General features: G+C 42.9%; 1 protein-coding gene across 1 annotated transcript in view; it reads right to left on the bottom strand.

Moving 5' to 3' along the window:
• The window catches only part of LOC126357504 (uncharacterized), a 42833-nt gene extending 30541 nt beyond the window's left edge, over positions 1–12292 (bottom strand). The window contains exons 1-3 of the mRNA XM_050007467.1: positions 12258–12292; positions 1637–1698; positions 1440–1585 (exon numbers count right to left, since the gene is read on the bottom strand). Coding sequence (XP_049863424.1) covers positions 1440–1585; positions 1637–1698; positions 12258–12292 — 243 coding nt within the window. The remainder of the gene's footprint in view (positions 1–1439; positions 1586–1636; positions 1699–12257) is intronic.
• Positions 12293–17327: the final 5035 nt, after the last annotated feature.

The following is a 17327-nucleotide window of genomic DNA, read 5'->3' as shown; positions in this document are numbered from 1 at the left end:
TCAAAACATCTCAATGGATTAGGGAATGGTTCCGTGGTGCGGACGGTTAAATTTTCATGTTTACAATCAGTCGAAAATTGCGAAGTATGGCATACTCATTCGGATGATATGTGATTCGAGTATGGGATACCTTTCCTCATTCAAGATAGATTCCGGCGGTGGACAGGCTTAAGCTATGGACACCTTCAGATGGAAAGTGGCATCACTTCTGCATGGATAATTATTGTAACAGTGTAGATCTTGCAGAGCAGTTACCTGAAAAGAAAGTTCAAGTTTGTGGAACGACACGGCAAAAGAGGATTTCCGGAAAATTAAAGCGCGCAAAAGTCAATGTGTTTGAAGCTTGTCATCAACGTAAAGGTGACAAGCGGCCCACCGACAAGCCAAGTAATCCGAATTAGCGCTGAACGAATAAATTTGTACGAGGCGTGCGGACTGCAAAGTGTTAAGCGCAAGAAGGATGCCACATACTAATCTCGCACAATGCCCTCACACCGTAACATCATCTGTCTCGTACTTCACTGTGGTCGTGACTCATGGTGGCCGTAACGTTCTCCGTGAATTTGCCGAAACCCAAATCCTTAGTACTGACTACAGAGATACGTCCGGCTTACGAGGAGCTCCTCGACCGTTAAATCACTTACTTCTTAACTTCCCACGCACTGCATTGCCCTAGCTGGACTCCTGTTAGCACTTTGGAACTCACGAGGGATACCTTGCACTGATTCCACGCATGTTTTGCAACGACACTCAGTAGTGGTTGTCCCTTCGCGTTTCCACTTCACAGCCACATTACCAACAGTCGCCATCGATACCTTTAGAAGTGCTGAAATGTCCTTCATTCTCTCGTACTAAGGTGATATCGAGTTCCACGTTTGAAATAACAGACGAATATATTATACCATTACTGCTTTTCTATTGACACCATATTACTCTCCACCTACATCTGCACCTAAGGCCCCGTCACTCCTGACATCCAGTGGTAGATTCCGGTTTTACATAAGAGTCGGTGGATACTTTTGAACAGTCAGTGAATATGTACGCACTGGCAAGACGTCTTTTATTTCCAAATGTGGTTAACTGAGTGGTCTATAACCATTTAGTTGCTGTGGAGGATCATCATCTACTCTTTGGTTCCACAGACGCGACTGTTTGACCTCTAAGAGCCGAAATGTCATTGATCATTTCTTTTTTTAAGTTCCCGTACCATTTAATGGTTCTTTATGTAACCTCAAAGAATACTGATCTTCCCAATAACACAAGAGATGTCTTTGCTGGTGCTGATCGTCGAAAATTCTGTAATTCTAGAACAGCGCTAAAATAGAGGTGAAAATTTTGAACTTGAATGGGGTGACTGGCTACCATTTAGATCAATCCGTCTTCAATGCTGTATGTGGCTTTTTCAAGAGCTATCATTCTTCAAAACTTCTAGTTCTCACCTTAATAAAAGATCCGAAGCAAATAATAAAAATGTAGGTGCAAAGAAGCAACTCCTCCAGATCTTCTGGAAAATCTGCGCACAGTTTGACAGCAGCCCCAGCCGGAATTATTGAGAGGGATGCCAGAGTTATGGAAGTGAGAAGAACTGTGGGCAAGTTCCTGCCGCCTTGCTATGGCCTCCAGAATCCCATCAGACGCAGCACTAGCGCCTCAGGACCCAGGAGTTGGCTGGGGGCACGCTCTCTGTATTCCATGTTCCTGCAAACAAGAACGGATATCTCATAAGTTATGAGACATAACCATAACACTAAAACCAACGTCAAATTTGGCGATACACAGACACCTTTGATTCCTTGCGAATGGTCTCTGCTTGAGGCTCTTCATGATTTCGCCATACCACACAGCTTCATTAGTTTCTCTCTGGCGCCTCAACTGTTGGTGAAAATGGTCTATTATTCAAGATGTAAGGAAGAAAAGGGGAAAGACTGAGCAGCTCAGTGCGCTTGTGGTGGCCACAGTATACTATACATATTTCGTTTTAACACAAGTCACCGGCGACCACTGCGAATGATCGATTCACGTGAAACCTATTCGCAACATCGCGTGAGGGACCGACCTTGTGTTTTGTCCTCTGACGATTCCCATGGTCGCCTGGTGATGGACCTCTGTAACCTAGTGGCAGTCCAGCCATGTCGGCCCCCAGAATTGCTACAGCTAACTGCCACGCAGACGTCCCGTCCGCTGGTGCTTCGTCTCCACCATCTCGTCGCCCAACCGGCCACCTGAGGATTCCGACCCTGTCGGCCCTCCGTGATTGACAGTCTAAACAGTCTTCTGCTCGCGCCCGTCACAACGACCGACATTCAGATTCCGATGCCTCCGCACCTGGAACAGCGACACCTATGGCTGCCATGGATCACGACAGGAGTCCCCTCCCCCCGCTCCCTTCTCCTCAGGCCCCGCTCTCAGTATCCGTCGCGACCACCACCAAAGAAGGAGAAGATCCCTCCTATCGTTCTTTACAATCCAACTAACTACATTAAACTGAACACTGAACTGCAACGCCTTATTTCGAGCTATCTGTGGAGAGTATACCAGTAAAACCATGTTAAGCACCTGATTGACACCATGTGAAGTCCAGAGCTATGGAGTGCTACAGTCATCATGCTTCTGGCGACTGACGAACAAAGATCGTCATCAAATACCTTCCTTGCGAAGTTACATGAACAGATGTCAGGCATAAAGTACTCTGACTCCAGTTTCTGGACCCTTTGGCCCACCAATACAAGAGAGACCCTGAGACCCTGAAATTAATCTCTATGCCACCCATGTTGCCTCTCTTACTCGGAAGGAGGGCGTCGAATGTATTTACCAAATCAGGTATCTCCTGTGCATCAAGTTCTGTATTGAATCATATAAAGGCCGTAACAGCCACTTCATGTGCCACAGGTGTCAACGTTTGTAACACACCGTCAATTACTGTTTACTGCCTTTTCGGTGTGTCAAGTTTGCTAGCTCGCATTCGTGAGAGAAGTGTAAACTCCCGTCCTCAGACAAACCTATGTGTACCCACTGTTTGGGCGCTTCTCACTATCCCCCACCTGGCTTTCTATATACCAGAAGGCTATGAAGTCTTCCCTCCCTGCACGAAGGGAATCAAGGACGAATCGACCATCCACACCATAATGAGATTGTACCCTTTTCCCTGTCTTGTGAGGTAAATCTGACGACCATCCTGCCACAGATTTTCAAGCGCCTAAGGCATCTGCAACACAGGAGACCCCTCCGGCTCCAACCCCTATGACCAATTTCGTTGCTGCAGCTGTCTCTTCCTGCTCAACCGTCTTCTGTGACAGATACCAAAGACCACCAAGCTGACAGACTGTGTGCTGCTTCCCTAACACACCTGCCAAAGCGCTCCAGCCCTCCACTGTGGCACCTTCTCCACCAGACACCTTGCCTGCCCATGCCTGTTGCAAGGTCAAGTAGCCCACCAAGGTTGTTCCCATAGAGGTGGAGAAAGATGTTTCTTTCTGGGATGATATGCAAGAGTTCCTCCTGGTCATCTCTCTGTTCACGTGGCCCAACATCAGGACTGTCATTCGTGGAACAGCCCAAAAGATACATTGGTCAGAGGATGGGCTGACTGAGGTCATTGACCTTGTTGAAGGGCTCAGCCAGATTTTGTTATAATGGGGAATCGCCCACCACATAACTGTCAGTCCCCTCAGGATCTAGTTGTCACAATTTGTTATGCTAATGGTCTTATAGGCTTGAAGACTGAGCAGGAAACTTTCCTCTACAACCACCATGTCTCTGATGCCCACCGGAAGCCCACCGACGATCTTCGTCTCCGCAACATGGTTTGTTATCGCACTGACTGCCTCCTTCGCCGAGATGGCGGCGCAGCTTTGTTTCTGCATAAGTCTCTTGTCATGAGGTTCTCCAACCAGTTGAACATAAGAGGCTTCAGCAGTCACTGTTCCTACCTGCCTTGGTACTATAAATTTTGCTGTGGCGTATTTGAGCACTGACCTACCAGTTTTTGAAGCTGATCTCTGCACCTTGACATCTTTTGACAAACTCATTGTTGGGGCAGATACCAACGCGAAGCATCCGGCTTGGCATTCTCAAGTTGCTAACCCTAAAGGCAGACTGCTCCTTCACTAGAAATTCATTTGGTGCTGTCGGTCTGTGGTCTTCACTCTCCCACCCATATATCAGTCCACTAAGATTACCACCCAGACATTCTGCATCAGGCCATTTTCAACAACAATGCGTTGCAGTTTTCGTTGGAAACGCTCCACGAACTGGCCTCTGACTATGACCCCGTGCTCCTGCATCTTACTGACGTTGCTCTATCTTTAGATGTCCATTCTACCTTGACCAACACATCATCTGTCCTGTACTTCACTGTGGTCATGACTCATGGTGGCCGTAACGTTCTCCGGGCATTTGCAGAAGCCCAAATCCTTCCATCGGGTGGACACAGGGCGTAGCGTGATTCTTCAGTCCAAATTAATCGTTTCCACTCATCCACTTTTGAGTGGAGTCACTGTTTACACTACCTCAAGTTTTGCTTAGTGATGACTACAGAGATACGTCCGGCTTACGAGGAGCTCCCCGACCATTAAATCCCTTACTTCTTAACTCACCACCCACTGCATTGCCCTAGCTGGACTCCTGTTAGCACTTTGGAACTCACGAGGGATACCTTGCACTGATTCCACGCATGTTTTGCAACGACACTTAGTAGTGGTTGTCCCTTCGCATTTCCACTTCACAGTCACATTACCAACAGTCGTCATCGATACGTTTAGAAGTGCTGAAATGTCCTTCATTCTCTCGTACTGAGGTGATATCGAGTTCCATGTTTGAAATAACAGACGAACATATTATACCATTACTGCTTTTCTACTGACAACATATTACTCTCCACCTACATCTGCACCTAAGGCCCTGTCACTCCTGACATCTAGTGGTAGATTCCGGTTTTACATAAGAGTCTGTGGATACTTTTAATCAGTTAGTGAATATGCACGTACTTGCAAGACGTCTTTTATTTCCAAATGTGGTTAACTGAGTGGTCTATAACCATTTAGTTGCTGTGGAGGATCATCATCTACTCTTTGGTTCCACAGAGCGACTGTTTGACATCTAAGAGACGAAATGTCATTCATCATTTCTTTTTTAAGTTCCCGTACCATTTAATGGTTCTTTATGCAACCTCAAAGAATACTGATCTTCCCAAACACACAAGAGATGTCTTTGCTGGTCCTGATCGTCGAAAAGTCTGTAATTCTAGAACAGCGCTAAAATAGAGGTGTAAATTTTGATCTTGAATGGGGTGACTATCTACCATTTACATCAATTCGTCTTCAATGCTGTACGTATCTTTTTCAAGAGCTATCACTCTTCAAAACTTCTAGTTCTCACCTTAATCAAAGATCCGAAGCAAACAATAAAAATGTAGGTGCAAAAGACCAACTCCTCCAGCTCTTCTGGAAAATCTGCGCACAGTTTGACAGCAGCCCCAGCAGGAATTATTGAGAGCCTGCCTTGGTACTATAACTTTTGCTGTGGCGTTTTTAACCACTAACCTACCACTTTTTGAAGCTGATCTCTGCACCTTGACATCTTTTGACAAACTCATTGTTGGGGCAGATCCCAACGCGAAGCATCCGGCTTGGCATTCTCAAGTTGCTAACCCTAAAGGCAGACTGCTCCTTCACTAGAAATTCATTTGGTGCTGTCGGTCTGTGGCCTTCACTCTCCCACCCATATACCAGTCCACTCTGATTCCCACCCAGACATTGTGCATAAGGCCATTTTCAACAAAAATGAGTTGCAGTTTTCGTTGGAAACGCTCCACGAACTGGCCTCTGACTATGAACCCGTGCTCCTGCACCTTACTGACGTTGCTCTATCTTTAGACGTCCATTCTACCTTGACCAACACAGATGGGGACAAATTTTCGTCAAAATCTCGACCTGACACTCCCTGCCAATCTGGTTAGTGCTGTTGATTACCTAACTAAAAAAAATCCGAAAGGCTATGAAGGCCCCTATTTCCATTGTTCCAAGGGCTCTAACCCCACTTGATGATGTGCCTCCCCTCTTGCGCGAGCTCAAAATCCTGAAGAACCGCTTCTGCAGGTGGTGGAAGCAGTTTCGGGAGCCTCAGGATAAGCAGCGCATTAAGTATCTACAGCATGAATTATGCCACTGACTCGCCGATTGTAAAACGGAAAAATGGGAAGAAAAATGTCAGTCTTCCTCCTCCAACATAAATCTGAATGGGATTTTGCCTGAGCACTGTAGCGCTACTCAGCGAAGACCAACCATCGCATCTGCACAGTGGATGGCTTCACTTATGACGACCTCTGTGTGGTAGAAACTCTGGCCCATGCCTTGAGTCCCAAAACCAGTTGCTCATCCACGACCTCACGCCTGATTACCTCCACTATGAATACGATATTCTGGCAGCAAGTTGCCACTTTCACATAAAGACCACCTCTGTCTGCCCCTCACCTTATGTACACAGCGGAAATCCAGCGGATCCTCTGGCGGGAGCGTCGACAGTCGGTTCCAGATTTGGATGGTATCTTAAACAAACAACTCCAGTGGCTCGCATGCAATCCACTGGTCTTATTCACCAGCATCCTGAACCATTGTCTCACAACTAGCGTTCTCCCCCATAGTGGAAGCACGCCATAATGATTGCCATCTTCAGGCCATCAATGGATTCTGCACTCCCTAACAACAACAGGCCCCTTAGCCTTCTAAATACCATGGCCAAAGTATTTAGACATTTCCTAGCCCCTGGCGACAGCTGGGGACGTCAGTCGAGAACAATCTGGGTTCGCTTCCCGACTGTCAGCAAAACTCCTTCAGATCATGGAACATATCAGCAAGAGCTTTAACTCCACCATGTCGACGCCAGCGGTATTCATGGACCTACAAAACGCATATGACAAGATGCGGGAGGACAATATTGAGTACAAAATTCTGACACAGGCAACAGCAAAGTCGGCGATCCAGCTTACGTCACATGTCGATGGGTAACTCTCAGGGTTTTGTGTTGTGTTCCACACTTTTTAACATTTATGTTAACGATATGCCAGTCCTCCCACACTACCACCTTGCACAATACACCGCTGATACTGTGCCCTATACCACGGGCCGCAACATAGACCAGTTCATTGCTCACCTCCAGAAACAGGTGGACACGACAGTGACCTGGTGCCATTCCAAGAAGACTGCCCTCAATACCACAAAATCTACAGCAGTCTACTTCACTAAATGGGTCCCCATCCTCCGCCACAACATCACCATAACAGGCGCTCCAGTCCCATGGCCCCCTGATACCAAATACCTAGTGTCCATACAGATAAAAAAACTGTTCTTCCATCGCCATACAGAATATGTAACCCAAAAAAGACAGTAGCTGATGAAATCATTGTACCCAATGTTCACCAGTAATGAATTGAACCTTCACACCAAGCTCCAGTTGTACCAGATGGTTGTCCAACCTTCCCTCACCTATGGCTCCACTACATGGACTACGATTAGTACCTCCAGAATCCCAGCGCTTGCAGCTTTGGTAGAGCCCACATGCCCCTCCCCTCAAGAGGGTAGTTACCCTTCATGAGGAAACGGACCTGGCCTCTCTCAAGATGTCCATAGGAGAGAAGACAAGGTGTCTGTATTCCAAAGGAGAAGCTCTGGTTTACAGAACAATGGCACCACAACATCCTGGGATTGCGCTGAAACCCAGTTCCTCATCCTTGAGGACTCCGATTCCAAACACGGTTAATGTTCACCTTCTTATGGCCACTCATGCAGCTTTAGTATTGATTGACCACTCGATGGGTGGGCCACTATCGTAAAGCACCAGTGTGTATACCTAATGTTGTTCTTCGTTATGTTACCTCTAGACCTGCAACCTAAACCACCACCGCCACACCTTCAAATCACTGTCGAATGGAACAGTTTTGATATCCACAACACAGTAAGACCGTGAGCAATCTGTGAAGCTGTGTTAAGGCTTGTAAAAAAAAAAAAGGGGGGGGGGGCAGCCTCGGCCGCGCAGATCGGCACCGGATTGTGGACGTTAGTTACCAGTGATCTGTGTCGCCCCTCGGTTGCGACCGAGAAGACGTGTAACCAATGGAACCCCATACCATCACGCCGGGTGATACTCCAGTATGGCTTCCAATGTGCATTCACCGCGATGTCGCCAAACACAGATGCGACCATCATGATGCTGTAAACAGTACCTGGATTCGTGCAACCAGGTTCGTCGTTGAGTACACCGTCGCAGGCGCTCCTCTCTGTGATTCAGCGTCAAGGGTAACCGCAGCCGTGGTCTCCGAGCTGATAGTCCATGCTTCTGCAAACGTCGTCGAACTGTTCGTGCTGATGGTTGTTGCCTTGCAAACGTCCCCGTCTGTTGACTCAGAGATCGAGACGTGGCTGCAAGATCCGTTACAGCCATGCGAATACGATGCCTGTCATCTCGACTGCTAGTGATACGAGGCCGTTGGAATCCAGCGCGGCGTTCCGTATTACCCTCCTGAACCCATCGATTCCATATTCAGTCATTGGATTTCGACCAACGCGAGCACCAATGTCGCGATACGATAAACCATAGTCACGATAGACTACAATCAGACCTTTATCAACGTCGGAAACGTGATGCTACGCATTTCTCCTCCTTACACGAGGTATCACAACAATGTTTCACCAGGCAACGCCGGTCAACTACTGTTTGTGTATGAGAAATCGGCTGGAAACTTTCCTCGTGTCAGCACGTTGTAGGTGTCGCCACTGGCGCCAAACTTGTGTAAATGCTCTGAAAAGCTAATCATTTGCATATCACAGCATCTTCTTCCTGTTGGTTAATTTTTGCGTCTGTAGCACTTCATCTTCGTGGTGTACCAATTTTAATGGCCAGTAGTGTACTTGTAAATCTCCAAAGTTAAGTGTTGTCAATTACTATTTAGAAATAAAACTACTAATGTTATTTGTTTGAATTGGCGAGAACGCTGCATCCCGTAGGCTCCCTATTAGCGACGATTGGGTAAGACCCCACGGGAACACTGGCTAATTTTCAGTAAATTTATACCTACTGTAGCATTACATATCCTTTACTATCAGAATATTTATGGATGTACAGAAAGTAAATACTCGTGTCATCCGTTGAACTAACTGCTCTAGTGTTGTCAAGGTTTATGTACTTTCATAAGGGCAGAAACATTGTTTTAGCAGATAAATAGTATCTTTCTGTAGCTGTCTTTTAGTGTAGGCTGTCGGTTCCTATTTATGCTTTCTAGTTAATAAGTCCACGGTTTTTGGTTTCAGGAAAAATCTAAGGAATTTATTGCTTTCTGATATCATCAATATTTATTGACAAATTCTGGTCACACTCTGCAACGGCACTTGTTAAGTAAACGCATTGTGCATCATCTCAACACAACACATTGACCAGTCTCGACCACTGAGACTATCGAGGTACGTTTGACGCCCAAAATTGCCTTATTACGTAAATCGCTTCCAGATTAGTCTACAACAGGTTGTTGCTCAAATGAATTCCATTACTACTGTCTTAATCGAAATTACTTTTCTGGTATAATATATAGAATGTTTTCCGGAAATGGTTTGAGTATAATGATGTATACGTCTAACAATTAATAAGAAGGGTGGCAATCTTTGACAATACGAGCTTCCTGTCTCTGTATAATTGTCAACTGAATTTTCTAAAATAAAGTTTTCGGTGACCGTCTTTTGCATTGGAGCTTTTCTTATAGTGTCAATAAGTAACTTTTTATTACAGATTCTGATTATTTTCATGGCTGCGTATATTATGGTTGCAAGGTAGTTGTCTTGTCAAAGATGTTGACCGCACTTGCATAATCTTTACGTAGTTTATATATTATTTAAAGTATTTCACTGATGTGTGCTGTGGGCAAAGTATTACAGTTGTATGACTGAAGGTGGTAAGTGAGAGATTTCTTTTTATATATGCCAGTATCATACTCTTTCGTTAAACAGTTCTGTATGAAACCTTTCTTTGGACTTGATTTTTTTTAGTTTTTATAAAGGATTTTGCTAGAATATGTGTAAGTTTTCCTGCATACATGGGTGTCCTGCTTGTCCTTTAAACCTTAAAGCCGTATCCTTGTCTTGTAATAGTGATGCTGCTGTTACGTGTGTAGTGAGTAACGTGTGTCTCTGTAAGTGTGTCATGGTTTATTTTACGTGTTTAATTTGTTTAATATTTATATCCTTGTGGCTTTACGTATTCAGTTTTCTAAACAGAGATTCCTTGTTTTGTAAGTTGTTACATCTAGATGTTTTCTGTTGATACATTTATCTAGTGGTGTTACCTTTATTCTGGAGAGCATGTAGCAGGGAGCTGTTCGTTTTTTATACTGTGGGATGTTATATCACTAATATAGTATTGAGTCTGCTGTGACTGTTTTCCTTGAAATACGGAATAAAGGACGGTTATTTTTCTTTCTGATAGTTACATCCAGGAAGTTTGTTTGTCCCACTTGCTTTCTTTTCTTTCTACAGTGAAGTTAACGTTTTTGAGTATTGTGTAGTTAATCTCTATTCGTTTCTGGCAAACAATATAATCTTTGTATCTCCACCAATGTAGTATACAATTTTTTTTCCTGGAACTGTTATCTGATATATACTTTCCTCTACGGAGGCTCCCATTGACTGTTTCTCCTCTTGTAAGTAATGTTCTTCATTAAACTGAAATAAATTTTTGTTCATAAGAATATGTTGGCCTGTGCGTCATTCAAAGATGTTTTCCTGTGGTAAACGACTGTAAGCACACATGTAAATTTCTTTTATCTTGATTATTTCCTTGAGTGATATTGTGGAGTGGCAGTTTTCATATTAAATGAGGTCAATATACTTGTATTTAATATTTGTATGTGTTAAATGTGTTTTATTTGTTCTTTTGGCGTTTCGTTGCCTTGGAATTTAGCGTTTTGTATTACAGTCTGTGTATAACATTCGTTTCGTGAGTGCATGAGCAGGTTCTTTTCTGTAATTAATGACACATCGTAGAGGCTTGTTAACTTTAAGAGTAATTGTTTGGAACCATTTCTTTAGAACATTAGGCTTTATACTTAGCTTATGAGCTTTTTGTCTATGATCAGTTGTAACAAGTGTGTGTCTTTGATGTACTTTTGATTTTTGTGTAAGATGTGTCTTAAGTCTGACGAGCTTCCAGAATTTTATTCTGTGTGATAAATTCTTGTGTTTTGCTAATATGCTCTATTTTGTCCATAAGAGCAACTGAATTCCTCTAGTCCACCTTGATCATGACAAAAATTAGTACATATCAACATATCATTTCTCACTTACCCTTACACACACTCAGTACACAGAATCCAAAACATAGAGCTGCACAGATGAATGCCAAATGCTGCCCCAGTCATTGATCAAATCAAAGTATGCGAAATGATTGTAGATTTACAAACTATGAAAACGAAAATTATTCTGCATCAGTGAAGTTCAAAGCTTGAAAAATCCAACACCTGCACTAAAGAATATTTGTAATTAAAGTAGGAACCAAAAAAGCTTGAGTAGTGATACGAATTTCAACATTATGCATTCTGACTGCATACAGCGTCACATATTCACCTGGTGGCATAAAGTTCAAATATTACTTGTTCTTGTTACTTGTTACTTGACGACTCAGCGTCATGCGATATTTACAGCCCTCACTACAGCACTGGGAACAGTGTCGGTTTAATTATAAATGGTTCAAAAGGTTCTGAGCGCTATGGGACTTAATATCTGAGGTCATCAGTCCCCTAGAACTTAGAACTACTTAAACCTAACTAATCTAAGTTCATCACACACATCCATGACCGAGACAGGATTCGAACCTGCGTCCGAACCATTTACCTATGTTTACAAATGTCGTTTGACACTATACCTCGTTGATTGATAATCACAGCACATCAGTGTTTTGTTTTTTAAACGATATGCGATTAGATCAGCGTATATAGGCCAAAACAAAAAATCGCTGTAAGCTACATAGGACTTCAAATGGTTCGCAGAGTCGCCTCTAAAGCAACTACTTTTACTTCCATAATCGAGAAATGTCTGATTGTCCATTATTTCACCTCACACATCGGTGAAAAACAAGTACAGGTGCCATAGAGATTTCGGACTAAAAGTTTTAAATTTGATACGGCCAATGATACATGCCCTCCCACTCCCTTCTCCAATCCTTCCATTCCCCTCCTCCCTTCTCCTACGCTTCTCCACTAGCTTTGTCCTCCCTCTCACCTCTCCTTCCCCGCCATATCATCTGCCTCCGCCATTCCTAAGCCAAATCCATTCCCTCACCTCCCCTTTCTTAAACCACGCCAGCATTTTGCAAATACACGAATCAGAGAGTTTCTAGGCAAGTAGACATATTTAGCTCTCCCAATACGGCTCAATATTTTACGGCCAATGCAGATTGAATAGTTACATTTTTGCAACCGTTTCATCAGCCACCAGCCACGTTCCTTTCTAGGAAATGGGCCAGTTACACAGCTCCTAAGCCAATACACCTATTTAGTTCTCTAGATAACAGCTCGGTGTAGAAATGAAATATCCAACCAGACAGCTCCTGCCTCAAGAATAAGTGAGGGGACACGGCATCTTTCTCATCTGGTGGTGATGGCAACTTTGTAAATATTCGCCACGAAGTTTGGAATAGGTATCTCTGTCACTTACCTCTCAGTTAATCAGGTACAAACAAATCATAAGAACAACACTAGGATATGTATCTCAGTATGTTATGCAGCACTACTACGTGTAGACTACAATTTCCGAACAGTACAACCAGTACTTTACTGCTAATTTTAAGTCGCGATCCACTGCACGCAGAGCGGCGAACTGAACCACCTACAAGCTCACATTATCATAATGTATGAAGCATTTATTGAATTGTGTACTGAACAGTCGATATATCAACATCACTTACCAAACATTCTCAATAATCGTTTCCTGACAAATGTCTTACGTCCTTAGTTCTAAGCATTAAACATTGTGTTTCGGTTTGTACTTGTGTTTTCAGTTGTGTATATTTTCTCTTTCAGTTCCCTAGATTCCGTAGCGATAGCACCAGATAAATTATCTTTCCTTAAATCCATCTTTCGTTTACTGAAATACACGATGTTTTAAATGTTATTGTTGGGGTGAGTATATGTGTCAGACACGTAGCCACAACTCTTTTAATAAAATCATGCATATATGAAGTAGTTACATTAGAAATTAAACTATATGTCGCTGTGTAACAGATTTTAAAACTTTTCTCCTCAAATTTCTTCAGCATATACTCATAACTGAAACCTACAAATAGCGTTTAAAATTATCTAATGCAGGCATTCCTATATCTAATGCTCAGGCACTGCTTTAAGTTGCTGTATGAATCACATAATTTTTTACCATATAGTGTGAAAACCAACTTCTTTGGAACTTCTGGCTTGATGCTGCTCAGTGATGATATTATTTTCTCTGAGCGTAGTTGTAGATCTGAATCAAGGTCAGTGGTAGTTATTGGATACTCAAGGACCGCTTCTACAGTGTAACCAATGTCTGAATTATGATGACTGTTCCTTGTTCAGATAAAACAGTTGCGTACCGTCTAGTATTCCAGACGCTGGCCAGCGTTAATGTCATACGTTGCTGTCCAACGTCTTGCTGGTTGGTCAGGCAGGCCAGTGTGAAGCTCGTTCGTGAGACACGGCGGCCGACTCTCATTAAGATAACACACGTGCATCTGCTAACATCTCAGAGGAATTTACCTGCTGTGATAATGTTCTAGTGTCAGCTCTAACTCTCTGCCTATAGTTCAAAATAGGCTGTTTCACATGCTAACCCCCATCTCTTTCAAAATAGCAAATTGCATTTTATGTGGTCATCTTTGGGCAGACGGAATGTCTTATGCGTTTTGCAATTAAACCTTTCAGTTCATTTTCTGTAGCCGACTAAAACTTCAGACAGTGACAGCTAGTTCTCTAAGTTCCTCTTCAACAGATATTACTTCATTATTGCATGAATTATTTCCTGACGTTTAGATGCTAGCAAGGAAAGTAATTACCGTACCAGTCTTTCCAGATTATTTCAGTGACCTTATTGGTGTGTGGTGATGGTTCGTGGAAGCCCACATTTGAATCTTAATATCTAAATCATTTTCGTTCTCTCCATGCCGACACATTTCCTGTGTGTATTTCATCACCCGTCTTCAAATTATGATATGTGAGACAATATAAATCTCTGTATGTTGAGAAAAATCATGGCACAGTTCGAGTGATATGGGCTGAATCATGAAACAGATAATGGTTTCGAAAACTAAACATGCACTCAGAAGCCACTTCATAGACAATTTAGCTGTCATATCTAATCTTTAGCAGATTAGTTTAAATGGCTCTGAGCACTATAGGAATTAACTCCTGAGGTCATCAGTCCCCTAGGACTTAGAACTACTTAAACCTAACTAACCTAGCGACATCACACACATCCATGCCAGAGGCAGGATTCGAACCTGCGACCCCAGCGGTCGGGCGGTTCTAGACTGTAGCGCCTAGAACCACTTGGCCACAATAGATTAGTGACTGCAATTTCTAATTCTGTTTTACCTATTTTTATTCACCGTTATAGGGGAAGAATATTGTACTCAAGTATGAGGCGAAAATCATATCTGTCGACGTCTAGGCACCCGTAAACAACGTTAGTGTATTTGCAGGTGAATAAGACTTTGATAAGACTTGGATGAGAATTGGAAGGATATCAGAGATCATCGTATTCAATGTGTATATGGATCTTTGGATTATGGGTTCTTAACATATTTGAAATATACGACAGAATTGTATAAGATAACAGAAAAATTTCAATGAATTTGGTGAAAGTTGGAATGAAACATGAGACCGCCACTGGCTGATGTTAATGTTTTTGTAAGGCCACTAGTTATCGCTATAAACCACTAGGAAATTGATAACAATATCTGAAGGTATCTAAAAGTATATAATATATTGAAAATACCGAGAAGTACCGAAAAACCGCCATAAACACTGAAAAATATTAGTAATATCAAAGTGTCTACTACCTTGTTCTATGTTTTAGAGGCTCTTACTACATTCATCGCTTACAACTTTTGTCCATATTTATTACGGTGAATTTCATTACGAAAGTAGAAAATACATCTGTAGCACGAATTCACACAGTTTATAGATAACGAGATACCTTCCACGTCTCTAAATGCATTCTAGATCAGCGTTAGGTACGAGGCACCGCAACTCAAATGGAGAGCGTCATCTTGAGTTCATTAAGTTGCTCCTGCCACTTAGCTTTCAGGGAATGTTGCTTCTGATGTTACAAAGCAATAATCGTAGACATTCATGCTCACCCACAGAATATGAGCCACTCGCAAATCGGAAGTTAGCTACTTGGCTTGGTATGAAATTATTTGATTTAAAACACACATCATTTCGACAAATGCTGGTGGCTTCATTTAAAGTGCATAACGATATTGCTGGCGATGTTTTTATTTAAACATACAAATATGTTAATAATCTGTCTAGTAGCTAGCTTTAGTCTAACGTGTTGTACTGAACATAGCTCTTCAACAAACCCTCGACTCGCGAATTACTAGCGCTCTGCCTTTGCAGGAAACGTTCTCCACACTTTCATTCAAGTCAGTTGGGCAAATGATGACTTGCATGATGTCAGAATTAACAATTTCTTGAATACAGACGTTAACAAGTTTCGACTTTCCAACAAAGCTTGCTTCAAATTGCTGACTAAACAGGAAGATAAGTAATAAAATCAGGGTAGCCACTAGCAGGTGTAAGCCATTCCTCGTGTTGCCAGTATAGTTACAAGTCCAGGGTATGTGTGTCACTGAGTTATTTTGTGTACCAACATACACAGTTCTCTTTGGCTTCAAAGAGTAAGACTAAGGATGTTACTACTAATATACTCAGTTCTTATATTTTTCTATTAGCTTCCGAGCATTTTCTTCTTGCGTTCCGTAGCTACAAAATATATCCTCGAAATTCTGCAATAGTATGATAGCTCCATCTGCACGCCGTCGGTGAAGAAGAGGAGCTGCTACAGATAGTTTTGTGGCCTCTGATTATAAATAATGGGTAAATCGTCTACAAAATGTGCTAAGGTCAGTGTGATACTCTTGTATGCATTTGCTTCCATTGTTTTTTTAAAAGTGAAGTGCGCACCGGTCTAACAATTAACTACGGTTGGCTTAAGGTTTGAAACATTCATTTCAGAGTAGCAATTGCAACCTACGTCCTAATCTGTTTGCTGGATGTAATCGAATATCTGCCTTCCTCTGCAACTCCGTCTAGCACCAGCGAAATTGTTTGCTGAAGTCTTAATAGATGAAACTTCCTGGCATATTAAAACTGTGTGCCGGACGGAGACTCGAACTGCGGACCTTCGCTGCAGACTGAAAATCTCATTCTGGAAATATCCCCCAGGCTGTGGCTTAGCCATGTCTCCGCAATATCCTTTCTTTCAGGAGCGCTAGTTCTGCAAGGTTCGCAGGAGAGCTTGTGTTAAGTTTGGAAGGTAGGAGACGACGTACTGGCAGAAGTAAGGCTGTGAGGACGGGACGTGAGTAGTGCTTGGGTAGCTCAGTTGCAGCCAGCACGGTAGCTCAGCGTGTTTGGTCAGAGGGCTAGCTGCCCTCTGTAATAAAATAACTGAGTTAATGCATCAACAACGAACTGAAACGGGTGTCTTTCGACGTTCGTCCAGAACAGATACGACGAACGAAAACGAACAAAATGAGATAAAAAAAATAAAAAAGTTAGTAGAGCACTTATCCGCGTAAGGCATGGTCCCGAGTTCGAGTCTCGGTCCGGTACACAGTTTTAATCTGCCAGGAAGTTTCATATCAGCGCACATTCCGCTGCAGAGTGAAAATCTCATTCTGGTCTTAATATATGTTCTATCTTCCTGTCCTTTCTTCTTGTCAGTGTTTTCCATATATTCCTTTCCTCGACGATTTAGCGGAGAACATGTTGATTCCTTACCTTGCCATTCCACCTAATTTTCAAAGTTCTTCTGTAGCTCCATACTCCATATCTGAAATGCTTGTATTCTCTGTTGTTTCAGTTTCCCACGTCTCGCTGCCATACAATGCTGTGCTGCAAACCTACATTCTTAGAAATTTCTTACTCAACTTACCTATGTTTGACACTAGCAGAATTCCCTTACCCAGGAATGTCATTTCTGCTAGCCCTACTCTGTCTTTTATGTCCTCCTTCCTCCGTCCATCATGAGTTATCTTGCTGCCTTGGTAGGAGAATTCCTTAACTTCATCTACTTCGTGATCACCAGTTAGGA

This window comes from Schistocerca gregaria, chromosome 1, assembly GCF_023897955.1.
Source record: "Schistocerca gregaria isolate iqSchGreg1 chromosome 1, iqSchGreg1.2, whole genome shotgun sequence".
NCBI lineage: Eukaryota > Metazoa > Arthropoda > Insecta > Orthoptera > Acrididae > Schistocerca > Schistocerca gregaria.
Note: the sequence above shows the minus strand (reverse complement) of the source record. Positions and strands in the feature narration are given on the sequence as shown.